Source organism: Conger conger, chromosome 3, assembly GCF_963514075.1.
Source record: "Conger conger chromosome 3, fConCon1.1, whole genome shotgun sequence".
NCBI classification, from domain to species: Eukaryota; Metazoa; Chordata; class Actinopteri; order Anguilliformes; family Congridae; genus Conger; species Conger conger.
This window is the reverse complement of record NC_083762.1, coordinates 41,638,615-41,655,245: the sequence shown is the minus strand read 5'-3', so window position 1 is coordinate 41,655,245 and position 16,631 is coordinate 41,638,615. Positions and strand designations below refer to the sequence as shown.

At 39.9% G+C, this 16,631-nt stretch overlaps 1 protein-coding gene across 7 annotated transcripts in view; it reads left to right on the top strand.

The window, feature by feature from the left end:
• The window catches only part of LOC133123817 (titin-like), a 208,738-nt gene extending 192,450 nt beyond the window's left edge, over positions 1-16,288 (top strand). For all 7 annotated transcript variants that reach the window (XM_061234427.1, XM_061234424.1, XM_061234426.1 and 4 more), the window contains 14 exons: positions 374-655; positions 762-1,355; positions 1,477-1,767; positions 1,858-2,157; positions 3,083-3,385; positions 3,711-4,013; positions 4,135-4,719; positions 4,818-5,123; positions 5,243-5,542; positions 5,651-6,226; positions 6,321-6,626; positions 7,082-7,675; positions 8,636-14,833; positions 14,948-16,288. In XM_061234427.1, the coding sequence (XP_061090411.1) occupies positions 374-655; positions 762-1,355; positions 1,477-1,767; positions 1,858-2,157; positions 3,083-3,385; positions 3,711-4,013; positions 4,135-4,719; positions 4,818-5,123; positions 5,243-5,542; positions 5,651-6,226; positions 6,321-6,626; positions 7,082-7,675; positions 8,636-14,833; positions 14,948-15,246 (11,237 nt within the window). In that variant the 3' untranslated portion in view covers positions 15,247-16,288. The remainder of the gene's footprint in view (positions 1-373; positions 656-761; positions 1,356-1,476; positions 1,768-1,857; positions 2,158-3,082; positions 3,386-3,710; positions 4,014-4,134; positions 4,720-4,817; positions 5,124-5,242; positions 5,543-5,650; positions 6,227-6,320; positions 6,627-7,081; positions 7,676-8,635; positions 14,834-14,947) is intronic.
• Positions 16,289-16,631: the final 343 nt, after the last annotated feature.

Here is a 16,631-nt window from a genome sequence, read left to right as displayed (position 1 = left end):
CGCACCACTACACTTCCCTAAAATACTGACCTATGATCATGACACTTTGCATGTATGAAGATATATTTACATGGAACTTACCTGCACAATGCTACTTAATTAGGCCATATGGGTATGCTGTAACACAAGATTTTTATTCTTCAAGAGCAATTTTAATGACATGTTGTAGGATGCAAAATACGCCATCAATGCAAATAGCAATAGATTAATACAGGATGTATGATGATATGCTGAAAAAAAAAAATATATATACATCCATGTAAGCAAACATAAAGCCTCCTCACCAGTTAACAGTAACAGGAATATGTACCCTAGATTATTTTGTATTGCTGTTAAAAAAGACAAAGTAAAAATATTTTTTGTTTCCAACCAGATATACCTGATCTTGAGCTTGCTGATGACCTGAAGAAGACTGTGTGCTTGAGAGCTGGTGGTACTCTTCGTCTCTTTGTTTCTGTAACCGGAAGACCTATTCCACTTGTAACCTGGAGCAAACCTGGTGTAGATCTACAGAGCCGTGGATATATTGATGTAGCTGAAGGCTACTCTACTCTGACAATTGAAAAAGTGCACCGCTATGACGCAGGAAAATACACAATTGAGGCAGAGAATCCATCTGGAAAGAAGTCTGCCACAATTATTGTCAAGATTTATGGTAGGGGACAGCTGATGCATTCATGCAAACATTATTGTTTACTTCTGTAATTACATGTCTTCTATAATAATTTCATGTAATTTTGATTTAAATTTCATGATTTTAGATACTCCTGGGCCCCCTGGTGCAATAAAGATTAAGGATTATACGAAGGAATCTGTTGTAATTACGTGGGATGTCCCTAGCATCGATGGAGGAGCACCTGTAAACAATTACATCATTGAACAACGTGAAGCAGCCATGAAATCCTACAAAAGAGTGACATCTAAATGCAATAAGACATTGTACAGAATCACTGGTCTAGAAGAAGGGGCTCTGTACTTCTTCAGGGTCTTGCCAGAAAACATTTATGGTGTTGGTGAGCCTAATGAAACAAGTGATGCGCTGCTGGTTTGTGAAATTCCTATGATTCCCGAAAATTTGGAAGTTGTTGATACAACCAAATCAACAGTAACACTGAGATGGGCGAAACCACTTCATGATGGTGGAAGCAGACTTACTGGCTACATCATTGAAGCCTGTAAATTTGGAACAGACAGGTGGATGACAGCAGCCACTTTGAAATCAACTGTGTTTGAACATACTATTGTTTCTCTGAATGAGTCAGAGGAATATCTCTTCAGAATTAAAGCAGAGAACAGCAGGGGAGTAAGTGAAGCCAGAGATATTGTGTCACCTGTAACTATTCAAGATCTAAGAGGTATGTATATAATTGTATAATAAGAATTGTTCAAATGAGGAATGTGGAATATGTATCATTCATAATTATATTCAGAATATATATATATTCATTATATTCATAATTGTATTATATTTCACAGTTCTGCCTCAGATTGATCTGGCTGGTATACCACAGAAGACAGTCAGTATACCGGCTGGTAGACCAATTGAACTCCAAATTCCATTCATTGGAAAACCTCATCCAGTTTGTACTTGGTACTTTGGTGGTGTTGTGATAAAAGAACAACTTGATCGGGTCAAGGTAGAGACCAATGGAAAATACACCAAGCTAACCGTGCGTGAAACCACAATTAATGACACAGGCAACTATACCCTTGAGGCGAAGAACATCGCAGGAACTGCAACAGAAATCATTAAAGTCATCATCCTTGGTAAGAAATAATAATTTATAGAAATGTCGTTGAGAAAATGTGTGTGCAGAAATGTAAATCACTAACTGTACAAAATGTCCTGTTTATTAGATAAACCTGGTGTTCCTATTGGGCCATTAAGAATTGAAGAAGTTGACGCAACATCTGCCACTGTCAGCTGGTGTCCACCAGAAAAGGATGGAGGTGCTAACATCAGTGGTTATGTTGTTGAGCAACGTGATGCTCACCGCACAGGATGGCTCCCGGTGTCAGAATCTGTCACGAGACCCACATTCAAGTTTACCAGGTTGACTGAGGGAAATGAATATGTGTTCCGCGTTGCTGCAACTAATCGCTTTGGCATTGGATTATTCTTGCAGTCAGAAGTTGTGGAGTGCAAGAGTGCAAAGAGTAAGTGATCCTACAAGCAAATTTGAAGTTTATGGTGTTTGTCTTTCATCCCTTGTTTTTCTATCGCAAACTAAACTGTTTTATGTCAAGCTGGATATGGTTATGTCAAACTGGAAAACATAAATTACTTTATTTAATTAATCATAAATTGCTAAAAAGGATAAAAAAAGGAATTAACACCTCACCACAAAGTGGGAGTGGATTTTACTTCTACGAGCACACTCAGTTTGTCACTACACAGACACATTTTCCGGACACACCAAATCACTGATTATACACACTAGCAGAAGTAAACAGAAGTAAATTAAACCAAAGTCATATGCCATTATAATTTTACACCCAATATAACACATAAATCCCACGTCCTGAATGGGAACCCCAGTTAGAGGTCCACACTCATATTTACAACATTTAAAAAGATGATGGCAACACATAGTATATTTGACAAATACCTTCACTCCATATACATTCAACTTCATCATTCTTATGCATTTAAAACAGAAAGAACCAATATAAGAAAAACAATGACTGAAACCACAACTACCAATAAGGCTAAATCCTAAGCCAAAACTGCAAAATTAGTCAGGCACTGTTGTCAATCCTAGACACTGGTTGTTCTTAAATTCCTATGAGCAAGTTAGGCATTCTTATGGTCATGTAACCGTTGTTGTATTTTAATAGTGGTTTCCCAAGTTGAGCACCACAGCAGGTTCCACTATTCCACTGGTAATTTGAACGCGAGATGCAGGCATATAACGTTTGCTCGTCACAAATGTGGTTCCACTCCCCGCATAGCTGGTTGCAAAAGCACAAACACAAGACAAAGTATGGACAGGATGTGTCGTCATGAATGGAACGCAAGTGCTCACCCCGTGGGTCTTGGAAATGGTGGGAAGAATAACTATATTTTTGTATCTCTTTACAGCCACACCTGGAGCACCAGGCAGACCTGATGTGTTCGACATGTCACATGAAGGAATGACGCTCACATGGACTCCACCAGAAGAAGATGGTGGTTCCCAGGTGTCTGGATATATTATTGAGCGCAAGGAAGTCAAATCTGATAGATGGCTGCGCATTAATAAGAATCCAGTAACGATGACAAGATATCGATCAACTGGTTTGATTGAGGGTCTGGAATATGAGTTTAGAGTAACTGCAATCAACTCAAGAGGCAATGGCAAACCTAGCATGTCCTCTAAACCAGCAGTGGCAATGGATCCCATTGGTATGTATCTTTCTTGTGAATTGCAAATGTTAAGTTCCTCTTTAAAAGTATTCCTAAAACTTGTTACACAGTGTGGTTGGGTACTGTGTAACTGCTGCATATGTGTGTTCTGTCAAATTGTACTTGTTACAGTAAAACCTGGGTCATAATATTAAGAACTGACCTGCAAGTACTAGTTTGCTCATGGGCCCAATAGTGTGGGTCTTATCATGACTAGACTGGGGCTTGAAACACCAACTGTCCCAGTCATGTACCTCAGCCACTAGGCTACAGGCTTCCTACATTGAATTATTGTTTCACTCACAAAACATGCTTTTTTATACAGAACCCCCTGGTGTACCACTGAATCCAAGAGTTACAGATACCACACGGACATCAGTGTCACTGGCTTGGAGTCCCCCAGAGGAAGAGGGTGGATCTCGTATTATAGGTTACCTGATTGAGATGCAGAAAATTGATCAAGTTGAGTGGACCAAATGCAACACAACACCAACAAAGATTTGTGAATACATTCTGACACATATGCCCCAGGGAGCCGAATACAGATTCCGTGTCATGGCATGCAATGCTGGGGGACCTGGTGAGCCTGCTGAAATCCCAGGAGTAGTAAAAGTCATCGAAATGCTTGGTAAGGCATTCTTTGCAATTCCACCCACTTTTGTTGTTATTAATCCATTTTATCACTGAGAAATTGCATTATATCTTGCCATTAAGTTATACATTAATAGAATATACCTTCTTTTTTTCAGGATATCCTGATTATGAGCTTGATGAAATTTACCAGCAAGACTTAATTGTCAGACAAGGTGGAGTCATTAAACTCTCTGTGCCAATCAAGGGAAAACCAATTCCCATCTGTAAATGGACAAAAGATGGCCGTGATGTTTCTCATAGAGCCATGATTGCAACTAGTGATGATCTCACAGAGCTTGTGATCAAGGAAGCTCACAGAGATGATACTGGTACCTACGACCTTCTGCTTGAGAACAAGTGTGGCAAGAAGGCTGTATACATTAAAGTTAAAGTCATTGGACGGCCCGATCCACCTGAAGGTCCGCTTGAATTTGATGACATCCAGGCTCGCTCTGTAAGAGTGAGTTGGAGAGCTCCTTCAGAGGATGGTGGCTCTGACATTCTTGGATACATGATTGAGAGGCGAGAGGTTCCTAAGGCAGCCTGGTACACTGTGGGTACAAGAGTTGTTGACACTTCATTGGTGGTTAAAGGATTGAAGGAAAATGTTGAGTACCACTTTAAGGTGACAGCAGAAAACCAATTTGGCTTCAGCAGATCTTTGAAATCAGATGAAACTGTCACACCAAAGACACCTCTCTGTGAGTATATTTTCACTGACTAAATATACATATTTAATCATTATCTCAACTATATATCATGGGTCACAATAAACTATGTCTTTCTTCTGTTGCAACAGGTCCACCAGAGCCTCCAAGCAATCCACCAGAAATTATGGATGTCACAAAGAATTCCGTTGCTCTGTCTTGGTCCAGACCTAGAGATGATGGAGGCTCTCGTGTTACTGGCTATTATGTTGATCGTAGAGAGGTATCTACTGAAAAGTGGGTACGTCACAACAAAACGCATATAACCACTACAATGTACACTGTAACTGGACTCATACCTGACGCAGAATATCAGTTCCGTATAATCTGCAAAAATGACATTGGTCACAGTGAGCCTGGACCTGCATCTGATTCTGTTGTATGCAAGGATCCATTTGGTAAGTAAATTGCAGCTTCCTGTAAAACAATGCATTTAATTTTTATCTTAAATTAATCTTTCTTTCATCCTATTCTAAATGAAAGCCTATTCAATTTGACTATTTTTTCTCTTTTTAAGACAAACCAAGCCAGCCAGGTGAGATCGATATAATCTCTATCACCAAAGACTGCATCACCATTCATTGGGATCGACCAGTCTGTGATGGTGGAAAGGAAATCTTGGGATACTGGATTGAGTACAGACAATCTGGTGAAAGTGCCTGGAAGAAATGCATCAAGGAGCGTTCAAAAGATCGTCAGTTTACCATGGGTGGTCTTATGGAGGCAACTGAATATGAATTCAGAGTGTTTGCTGAAAATGAATCTGGACTCAGCAGGCCACGTAGAACAGCTATGGGTATTAAAACCAAATTGAGTGGTATGTACATGTACATTTCATAAATAATTGTGTCTATGTTATTTCAAATATATATTTTATTATATTTTATCATAACAACCACAACCACATGTCTTGTGCTTTTAACAGTTGGAGAAACACCAAGTTTGAAGGAAGAAATGCAAGATGTGACCACTAAACTTGGAGAGTCAGGCACACTGAAATGCCAGATAATTGGCAGACCTCTTCCTGAGATCAAATGGTACAGATTTGGCAAGGAACTGATTCAAAGCCGTAAATACAAGATGAGTTCTGATGGTCGCAACCATTCACTGACTGTGGCAACAGATGAACAGGAAGATGAAGGTCTTTACACATGCAGAGCAATCAACGCCGCTGGAGAAATAGAGACCAGTGGCAAGCTCTTCTTGCAGGCTGCCCCTCAATTCCACCCAGGATTCCCATTGAAAGAAAAATACTACGCAGGATGTGGTACAAGCCTACGTCTACATGTTGTATATATAGGACGTCCGATACCACAGATCATGTGGTTCTATGGCAAAAAACCACTAAAACCATCTGATGGTGTCATCATTGAAAACACTGAGAGTTACACCCATCTTGTCGTAAGAAATGTGCAGCGCAAGACAAACGCTGGAAAATATAAAGTCCAAATAAGCAACATTTTTGGCACTGTTGACACTGTACTTAATGTTGAAATTCAAGGTAAAACCTTCGGCAAAACAATAATAGCCTGAATAAAATGTGGTTATTTGTGGAAATGAATGTCATTTTGTTGATATTTGTACTTTGTTTTCAGATAAACCTGCCATACCCGAAGGACCTATTGTTGTAGATACTGTATTGAAGAGCTCCGTGATCATTAGCTGGAAATCACCAAAAGATGACGGTGGATCAATGATAACAAACTATATAGTGGAGAAGCGTGAAGCAAAGGAAGGCGAGAAATATAATCTGGTATCATCATCAATCTCTGGTACCTCTTGTAGAGTTCCAAATCTCATTGAAAGTGCTGGATATTACTTCCGTGTTTCTGCACAAAATCAATATGGCATCAGTGAGCCACTGGAGATTCCTTCTGTTGTCATTATTAAGAGTCCGTTTGGTAAGTTTCTTCACATTAATTTAATACAGACATGCACACATTTATGGCGGAATATTGGTGCCCTAGCTAGTGAAATTAACTTACATTGAACATTTCCATTACTCCAACTCTATGTCAGTGTGCTACTGAGAGCTCAAAGTATTTACTGCTTAATCTACACATTTGTTTGCTACATGTTGCAATTTTGCAGTGTGTAAAACAGATCAGACTTACATGCTTGTTGTGTTGTTTGATTCCTGAGACGAGGAATAAGAATAGCTGTTGTTTTGTATTTGAAGTTCTATGCCATCATCGGTAAACATGAATTTACTTAGCTATTTCTGTAACCTCATGCAACATTTAATTAGTGCAGATTAATAATCTGGCACTGGCCTGATGGGGACACATTAATGAACATTTTTGAGAAATCATCATTTTCAATTTGACAGTAGAAATGTACATTTGTGTTTTTACAGAAAAGCCTGGAGTTCCACATAAACCAGTTGTTACTGGCGTAACAAAAGATTCCTGTGTTGTGTCATGGAAGCCACCCACAAGTGATGGAGGTGCTAAGATAAAAAATTATTACCTTGAGAAGAGAGAAAAGAAACAGAACAAATGGATTGCAGTAACAACTCATGAAATACCTGAACCGGTTTTCTCAGTGACAGGCCTTATTGAAGGATTTGAATATGAATTCCGTGTCAAGTGTGAAAATCAAGCAGGAGAGAGTGAATGGAGTGAAATATCAGAACCAATTATTCCAAAATCAGATGCAGCAATTCGTCCTCCTGCCTTTAAGGAAGAACTCAGAGATATGAGTGTAAAATACAAGAGCAATGCTACTTTTGTATGCAAGGTAACTGGCAATCCCAAGCCTGTAGTCAAATGGTACAAGCGTGGCAAAGAAATTCTTCCTGATGGACAGAAAATTAGAGTGCAGGAATTCAAAGGTGGCTATTACCAGCTTGTCATCTCTGCTGCTGATGAGGAGGATGCTACAGTGTACCAAATCAGGGCTACAAACCAGGAAGGATCTATTTCAACAACTGTCACACTGGATGTTGAAGGTAAGCCCTCAAGCAAAATAAATTAAACTTGTGTAAGCAAACTGATTCCTTTCATTTTCTTGGAATATAAAATGGCAGGACCAGAAACTTGGTTGGCAATATAAGCAGTAGTTACTGCCCTCCATGTTTATTGATATGCAACTTCAAGATACATAATTGTTGCATTTCAAAAACACAAGTGTTTCAGTTTTCACATTTACTATTTCATAAATTATAATTATTGTAAAAATAATTTGAATATTGACCACAAAATGTTTGATATTATGAGGGGCTGTGTAGGCCATAATTAATTTTTGACCTCTCATATACATATATTCTCGCCTTCACATTTATATTTATATATACACTCACTGAGCACTTTATTAGGAACACCTGTACACCTACTTATTCATGCGATTATGTAATCAGCCAAGCATTTGGCAGCATTGCAATGCATAAAATCATACACAAAATTTGACTTTTACCATGGAATGATTATTGGTGCCAGACCGGGTGGTTTGAGTATCTCAGGAACTGCTGATATCCTGGGATTTTCATGCACAACAGTCTGTAGAGTTTATTTAGAGTGGTGCATTTTAAATTTAAATACATCCAGTGAGCAGCAGTTCTGCCGGAAAAAAAGGTCTTGTTAACGAGCGAGGTCAGAGGAGAATGGCCAGACTGGTCAAAGCTGACGTGAACACGCATGGTCTCAGCTGGATGTAACTATACCTGTTTTTTTTTTTTTTTGTAAATATTAAACACAGCGCCAGACATAGCTATGACCATCTTAACAATTAAGAACAGCTTTTTTTAAAGTCCAGCTGGTGCACAGCACAGTATAGTCTTTGCTACTACAAGTGGCACAAATATTTCAAAGTGCACCTCCTTATAGCAAGTCCGTTCTTTTATTCTCTTACTTATATTTTCCCCCATTGATGGACATGGAATGTAAACATATATTTTCTCTGTATTTTCCAGTTCCTGCCAAGATTCACCTGCCAGCGCATCTGCAAGGGATGGGAGCTGTGCATGCCCTTCGTGGGGAAGTGGTTAGCATCAAGATTCCCTTCAGTGGCAAGCCTGAACCAGTAATCACATGGCAGAAAGGACAAGAAATCATTGACAACAGTGGATACCATCAAGTGATTATCACAAGATCATTCACATCACTTGTCTTCCCTCATGGAGTTCAAAGGAAAGATGGTGGTTACTATATAATTCATGCCAAAAACAGATTTGGTGCTGACCAACAGACAATTGAACTTGATGTTGCAGATGTACCTGATCCACCAAAAGACATCAAAGTCAGTGATGTATCAAGGGATTCCATCACTCTTGTCTGGAGTGCTCCTGCTAATGATGGTGGGAGTGAAATTACTAACTACATTGTGGAAAAGTGTCCCACCACTTCTGATAGATGGATACGTGTTGCCCAGACCCTTGCAACTCAATACACTGTCATTAATCTGTATGGCAAGACAAAATACCAGTTCCGTGTTATTGCTGAAAATCAGCATGGACAGAGTGAAGCATCAAAACCCACAGAGATTGTGTCAATGAAGCAGGATAAATCCATAATCCGAAATTATGATGAAGAAGTTGATGAAACAAGAGAAATCTCAACTGAGGAAGTATCATTTTCAAGCATCAAGAATCTGTCTGCTAATTACACAATTTCTGAAGAGCTTGCACGTTCACATTTTGGTATTGTTCACCGCTGTATTGAAAAGAGTTCCAAGAAGACATTCTTGGCCAAATTCATTAAAGTGAAAGGATCTGATCAGGAACTGGTGAATAGAGAAATTGCAGCATACAATGTGGGTCGGCACAAGAACTTGTTGCAACTTCATCAATACTTTGAGAGTCTTGAAGAGTTTGCCATGATCTATGAGTTCATCTCAGGTGTAGACATATTTGAACGTCTTGGAACGTCCAACTTTGAGCTCACAGAATTTGAAATTGTGAGGTACGTAAGACAGGTGTGTGATGCTCTGGAGTTTTTGCACAGTAAGGGCTTTGCTCATTTTGACATAAGGCCTGACAACATAGTATACACTACAAGAAAGAGCACAAACATCAAGATCATTGAGATGGGCCAAGCAAGATACCTGACACCTGGAGATAATATAAGAATTCAGTTCACTGCACCTGAATATTGTGCACCTGAAATCCATCAGCATGACATGGTCAGCACTGTTACCGACATGTGGTCAGTTGGTGTATTAGCATATGTGCTTCTCAGTGGATTGAATCCATTCGCTGCTGAATCTAACCAGAAAATGATTGAGAAAATTTCAAATGCTGAATACAGTTTTGACTGTGAAGCATTCAAGGACATTAGTCTTGAAGCTATGGACTTTGTGGACCGACTCCTAATTAAAGATCGCAAACATCGTATGACAGCTTCTGAAGCCTTAGAACATCCTTGGCTGAAGTTGAAATCTGAACATCTCAGCACCAAAGTCATAAAGACCTTGAGACACCGTAGATACTACCAGACCTTGATGAAGAAAGAATGGAATGTTGTCATTTCTTCAGCTCGCATTGCTTATGGTGGTGCATATAGAAGCCAACGAGGTGTCTCAATTGGAAAAGTAAAGATTGGGCCATCTGCATATGGTGTAAAAGCTGGGCAAATCATGCATGGTGTTGCTGAAGAAGGTGGTCATGTCAAATTTGTCTGCAACATTGAGAACTATGACAGCAGCACAGAGGTAACTTGGTACTGTGGAGTCAGACAACTTCAAGCAAGTGACAAGTATGAAATAACCTTCACAGGTGGAGTGGCTATCATATATGTCAAAGACATTAACAGCTCAGATGATGGTGTCTACAGATGCAAAGTTGTTAATGAATATGGTGAAGACAGTGCTTACGCAGAGCTCTTTGTGGAAGAAGTCCGATCATATCGTGAGTACTTTATGGGCAGAACAGTGAAGAAGATGAAACGCAGAGTAGAATCAATAAGACTACTGCAGAGACCACCTGAATTTACTTTACCCCTATTCAACCAGACTGCTTATATTGGAGAAGATATACGCTTTGGTGTTACCATAACAGTCCATCCAGAACCAAACGTAAGTTGGTTAAAATCTGGACAAAGGATCAACCCAGGGGACAATGACAGTAAATATACATTCACAAGTGATAAGGGTCTTTATCAGCTTGTCATTCACAATCTTGAGAAAGAAGATGATGCAGAGTATACTGTTGAAGCCCATAACAAATTTGGAGAAGACAGTTGCAAGGCACGTCTCACTGTTATACCTCACCCCATCACTGAAGACACACTGAGGCCAATGTTCAAGCGCCTACTTGCAAATGCAGAATGCAATGAAGGCCAGAGTGCCCGCTTTGAACTGAGAGTGTCAGGAACACCAGCACCTACCCTGAAGTGGGAGAAAGATGGAAAGCCTTTGGTATTCAGTCAGAAAGTTGAAGTTATTCAAGAAGCTGTGGATTACCATATCTTGCATGTCAGAGAAACTCTTCCCGAAGATTCTGGTACATACAGAGTCATTGCTACCAACTCAGCTGGAGCTGCAAGTTGTCAGGCTACTCTCAAGGTTGAGCGTGTCAGCTATGCAAAGAGAGAGTATAAGAGTCAGGAAGAGAAAGAAAGATATGTCCAGAAACAAATTGACAAGACATATAAACTGGCTCAGCACTTTTCAACCACAGAAGTTACTTCACTTAACCTTGTGGCACAAGAGGCTTTGAGAGAAGCTTCAGTTCTGTACATGCCAGCGGTGAGCACAAAGAATGTGCAAGGTGAATTTGATATTGAAAAAGAAAAACATGTCAAGAAAATAATGGTAGAAGAAAAGAGAATCCGGATGCCATATGAAATTCCAGAACCATCTGTCCATGCTGCACATGCTCTTGGGGAAGACATGACGATCAAACATTTTGTGCCACTGTCTGAAATGAAATGGTACAAGAAACTTCGTGATCAATATGAAATGCCAGAGCATATGCAGAGGATTGTACAAAGGCGACAAAAGCGCATTCGTTTGTCCAGGTGGGAACAGTTTTATGTTGTGCCTCTTCCAAGAATCACTGATCAGTATAAGCCAAGATGGCGCATTCCAAAGATTTCACTTGATGATCTAGAAACAGTAAGACCAGCCCGGCATCTTACACCTTCTGAATCTGAAGCCTCTTATCGAGTGCGAAGAAGGTCCCTGGGTGATCTCTCAGATGAAGATCTGCTCATTCCTGTGGAGGACTACTTGTCAATGAAGAGATCTGAAGAAGAAAAGCTTCAACTTGAAGAAGAACTTGAGCTTGGCTTCTCCGCTTCCCCTACTCGACACTGCCCTATCTGTTTTGAATTAGATACTCTGCGCCAACCATCACCAATACAGATGACATATGAAGCTGCGGAAACACATGCCTCAAGAAAAGAGAAGAAAAGAGAAGAAGTTCATGTTTCATCGTCTGAGGAAGTAATTAAAACAGTTGAACAACGCCGTGCTGCGTCTTCCTCCATCTCACACTACTTGAGAAGGAGGAGATCACTATCTCCCACCTATATTGAATTGATGCGCCCTGTTTCTGAACTAATAAGAAAACCACGAGTATTCCGTACTTCAGAAGTTGAGGATGAAGCTGTGGAGAGGAGATCACCAACTCCTGAGAGAACACGTCCACGTTCCCCTAGTCCCGTGTCCACAGAGAGATCCTCCAGGTCATCCTCAAGATTTGAGAGATCTGCTAGATTTGATATCATGGCAAGGTATGAGGCAAGAAAAGCTGCACTGAAATCTGAAAGGAAGTATGAGGTTGTGTCTCAGCAGCCCTTTAGTCTTGATCATTGCCCACGCATAACTGTGCGAATGCGCTCTCACCGTGTTCCATGTGGTCAAAATACTAAATTCACTCTCAATGTCCAAGCCAAGCCAGATGCTGAAATCACATGGTTCCATAATGGTGAGCACATTCAAGAGAGCAGCAAATATCGTTTTACAAATATGAGTGGAGTTTTGACCCTCCAAATTATTGACTGCCAGGCAGAGGATAGTGGCACATACCGCGTTCTCTGCATAAACTCTAAGGGAGAAGCTTCTGACTACGCTACTTTGGATGTTTCACGAGGAGAGTATTCCGCATTTTCCTCTCGTCGTAGAGATGAGGAGGTTACCACACCATTTGTTCCTGACATAACAAAAACTGATTTTTACCATGTGTCTTCCTACAAGAGAGCTTCTTCATCTGAAACACGCTTAGTGGTTCAAGAAACTAAATCAGAGCTGACTGAAACACATGAAACTGCTGTATATGAAAAATATGCATCATCTGAAAAGAAAATGGAAACTTTAGAAGCCACAGTCGAGGAAGTAACTGTGCATAAGAAAGTGAAGACCAGTCTTGCGGCCAGAATACTTACAAAGCCACAGTCACTTACAGTATCAGAAGGAGAGTCTGCCAGGTTTGCATGTGACATTGATGGTGAGCCAGCCCCCAGTGTTTCTTGGATGCATGAAGGAAAAGAAGTTGTCTCTACCCGTCGGCACTTTGTAACTACCACACAGTACAAGTCCACTTTTGAAATTTCTTCTGTTAAGTCATCTGATGAAGGAAGCTACACAGTGGTAGTAGAGAATCATGAGGGAAAACAAGAGGCACAGTTCTTTTTATCTATCCGTAAAGCAACAACAAAAGAGAAAGTTATTGCTTCAACACCAAGCATAAAATCTCCAGAGCCAAGAGTGAAATCTCCTGAGGTTACTGCTACAAAGTCACCAGAATCTCATGTTAAATCTCCTGAACCAAAAGTGAAGTCTCCAGAGATGAAGTCGCCAGAACCAAAAGTGAAATCTCCAGAGATGAAGTCGCCAGAACCAACAGTGAAATCTCCAGAGATGAAGGCGCCAGAACCAACAGTGAAATCTCCAGAGATTAAGTCATCAGAACCAACAGTGAAATCTCCAGAGATTAAGTCGCCAGAACCAAAAGTGAAATCTCCAGAGATTAAGTCACCAGAACCAAAAGTGAAATCTCCAGAGATAAAGTCGCCCGAACCAAGAGTGAAATCTCCAGAGATTAAGTTGCCAGAACCAACAGTGAAATCTCCAGAGATTAAATCTCCAGAACCCAAATTGAAATCTCCAGAGATTAAGTCACCAGAACCAAAAGTGAAATCTCCAGAGATTAAATCTCCAGAACCCAAATTGAAATCTCCAGAGATTAAATCTCCTGAACCCAGAGTGAAATCGCCAGAGATTAAATCTCCTGAACCCAGAGTGAAATCTCCAGAGCCCAGAGTGAAATCTCCAGAGCCCAGAGTGAAATCTCCAGAGCCCAGAGTAAAATCTCCAGAGCCCAGAATGAAATCTCCTGAGCCCAGACTGAAATCTCCAGAGGTCACAGAACCCCGTGTCAAGTCACCTGAGGGAATCAAATCTCCAAAGAAAATTAAGTCTCCTGAGCCAGTCACCTCACCCCAACGGGTTAAATCACCAACACCAGTCAAGTCACCCACTTCTCAGAAAGTGGATATGCCTCCAAAGATTGTTCATCAACTCAAGGTGGAAGCCTGTGAAGATAAAGTGAAGATGTTCTGTGTGGCTGAAAGCAGAGTGAAAGAAGCCGTATGGTACAAGGATGGAAGAAGACTTACACAGAGTAGTTGTCGTTCTTTCCATAGTGCTGCTGATGGCACATGCAGTCTCATTATCCAGGAACTAAATGAGAAAGACCAGGGTGAATATTCCTGTGAAATCATTGCAGAAGGTGGGATTTCAAGAACATCATTTTCATTTGTTGGCCAAGTCTATCAAATAATTTTTCAAAAGATTAAAACTTCACTGGAGTCAAAGACAGCTGTCCACAAACTGGCGATGCAGTCATCCTCCCAACAAACTGCAAAAAAGGAAATGGTTCAGGAAGAATCTGCAAAAATGGTACTTATGGAGAAAAGTGCAGCTACTGCCAGTATGCATGGAAGTTTCTCTGCTATGGCAGCCCACATGACTTCCTCAGTACAAGAAGCTTCCTTCAGCAGTTCCAGTACAAGTGAAGTAAAAATGTCAAGCATGTCTGCAGCTAGTATGTCTTCCATGACATCTGAATCATTATTAAGCATGAGCTCCAGCAGCAGTAGCATGATGGAAATGGCGAGTCATTCACAAATCGAGGGGTCTTCTATGAGAGGCATTACTCATCGTATTCAAGGTAAATTTAGCCTGTAACAATCTTCACATATTACTTTTATGAATGCACTATTTAATACCAATCCTACATTCAGTTTAGTTTAACTACTATCATAATTGTTTTTACTTCCAAAAGGTACGCCACCAAAAATTGAAGCTCTCCCAGAAGACATCAGCATTGAGAAAGGAAAGGTTCTTACAGTAGCCTGTGCTTTCTCTGGGGAGCCAGAACCAGAGATTGAGTGGACACATTCAGGGAGGAAGCTGCCTGGTGAAGGGGGAAGTGATCGGTTCCACATTGAGACCACAGAGGACCTCACAACCCTCATAATCACCAATGTGAAAGAAAATGATGCTGGAGTCTATACCCTCAAACTGTCCAATGAGCTGGGATCTGACACTGCAATGGTTAACATCAGCATTCGGTTAATGTAAAAAAAAATAATTATATTCTACCCCTTTCCCTCCTTCAGTGCATTTTTATTTGCTAAAATACTCTACATAATAGAGACAGAGTTCTGTTCTTGTAAATATGAACTATTTTTATACCAAACTTGACATTCATTTATGCCAAACTAGACAAAAGTCTAAAAGTTGTTATAAAATGTGCCATATTGGATAATTTTGACTTAGGATTTTTGATCCATTTTTCTGTGACATGTACATAATGTATATAGCCGAATTTACCGGTTATGGAAAATGTATGCATTGTTATTTGAGACAATATTAACTGAAACAAATGAAACTAAATGTTTATCAGGAGAAAGTTTCACATGAAACGAATACCCTGAAAAACCTGAAACAAAACTATGTGCCTCAACAATAAGTTGAAGTCTTAAGATTGCCTCAACAGGTAGAGAGGCTCCCTGTTGAAGTTTTACTATATTTGAGAGACAATGTTATGCACTGTACATTTGTATGTGCATTAATATTACCATACTCATATGAATTGTTACATGAGCATAAGACCATGCGTGCTGTTTGCATTTACCCTCATGTAAGCTGCACAATTAGGTCTTGTGTTCAGACTGACTATGTCATACTACTATTTTATTGACATGCTCAAAGTGCGAGCGGCCTGTACTTTGGCAACTATTTATTTTATGTGCACTATTACTGGCAAAGGACTACTTGAATTTGATTTTTTTTTTATAACATCACCTGGCCATTATCTTCTGTAAGTCATTCAAGTACTTCTTTGCAGAAACAGTGCCAGTTCTGGGAGGACTGCTTGGGTGCATTGTGTTTGAGTGTGTCTGTGTGTTAGATTAGGATTTCACTTGTCAGTAGTCTGGGCAGCAATAAAGTATGTGAACCACAGTGACAACACCTGCTGTGCTAAAGAATCAATTGCATAAATTGCATGCCCTGCACTTTGGTTTTATTGAAATTATAACTGTAGCATTACCTATATATGCAGCCTCCTTGAAATTTATTAATTACTGTTTTAATAAAGCATGATTTAAGCACCTCAAAATGTCTCTGGATTTTCATTGAATAATTGGGCTTTTTTCCCTTTAATAGTTTTTTTTAAATCACAATCACAAGTAATGAAGCTTATAGCATTAATAAACAAACAGGCAACATGATTATCATAAAAAATATTTTCTTTTGTCATACATACTGTATAGAACACTACTATTGTCCGTATTTCTGTATTATAAGTGGTCCTGAACAATTTTCGAAATATCTAACCCCTTAAACAGGCTTATCTCACAAGGGATTATCTCTGGAAAGGCATTCACTTTTTTCCAATAGTATACTACTTAGTTATTCTTGGAAAATGGCTGAGCTCAGAAGAAAAAAAGCTTGTGGGCCTG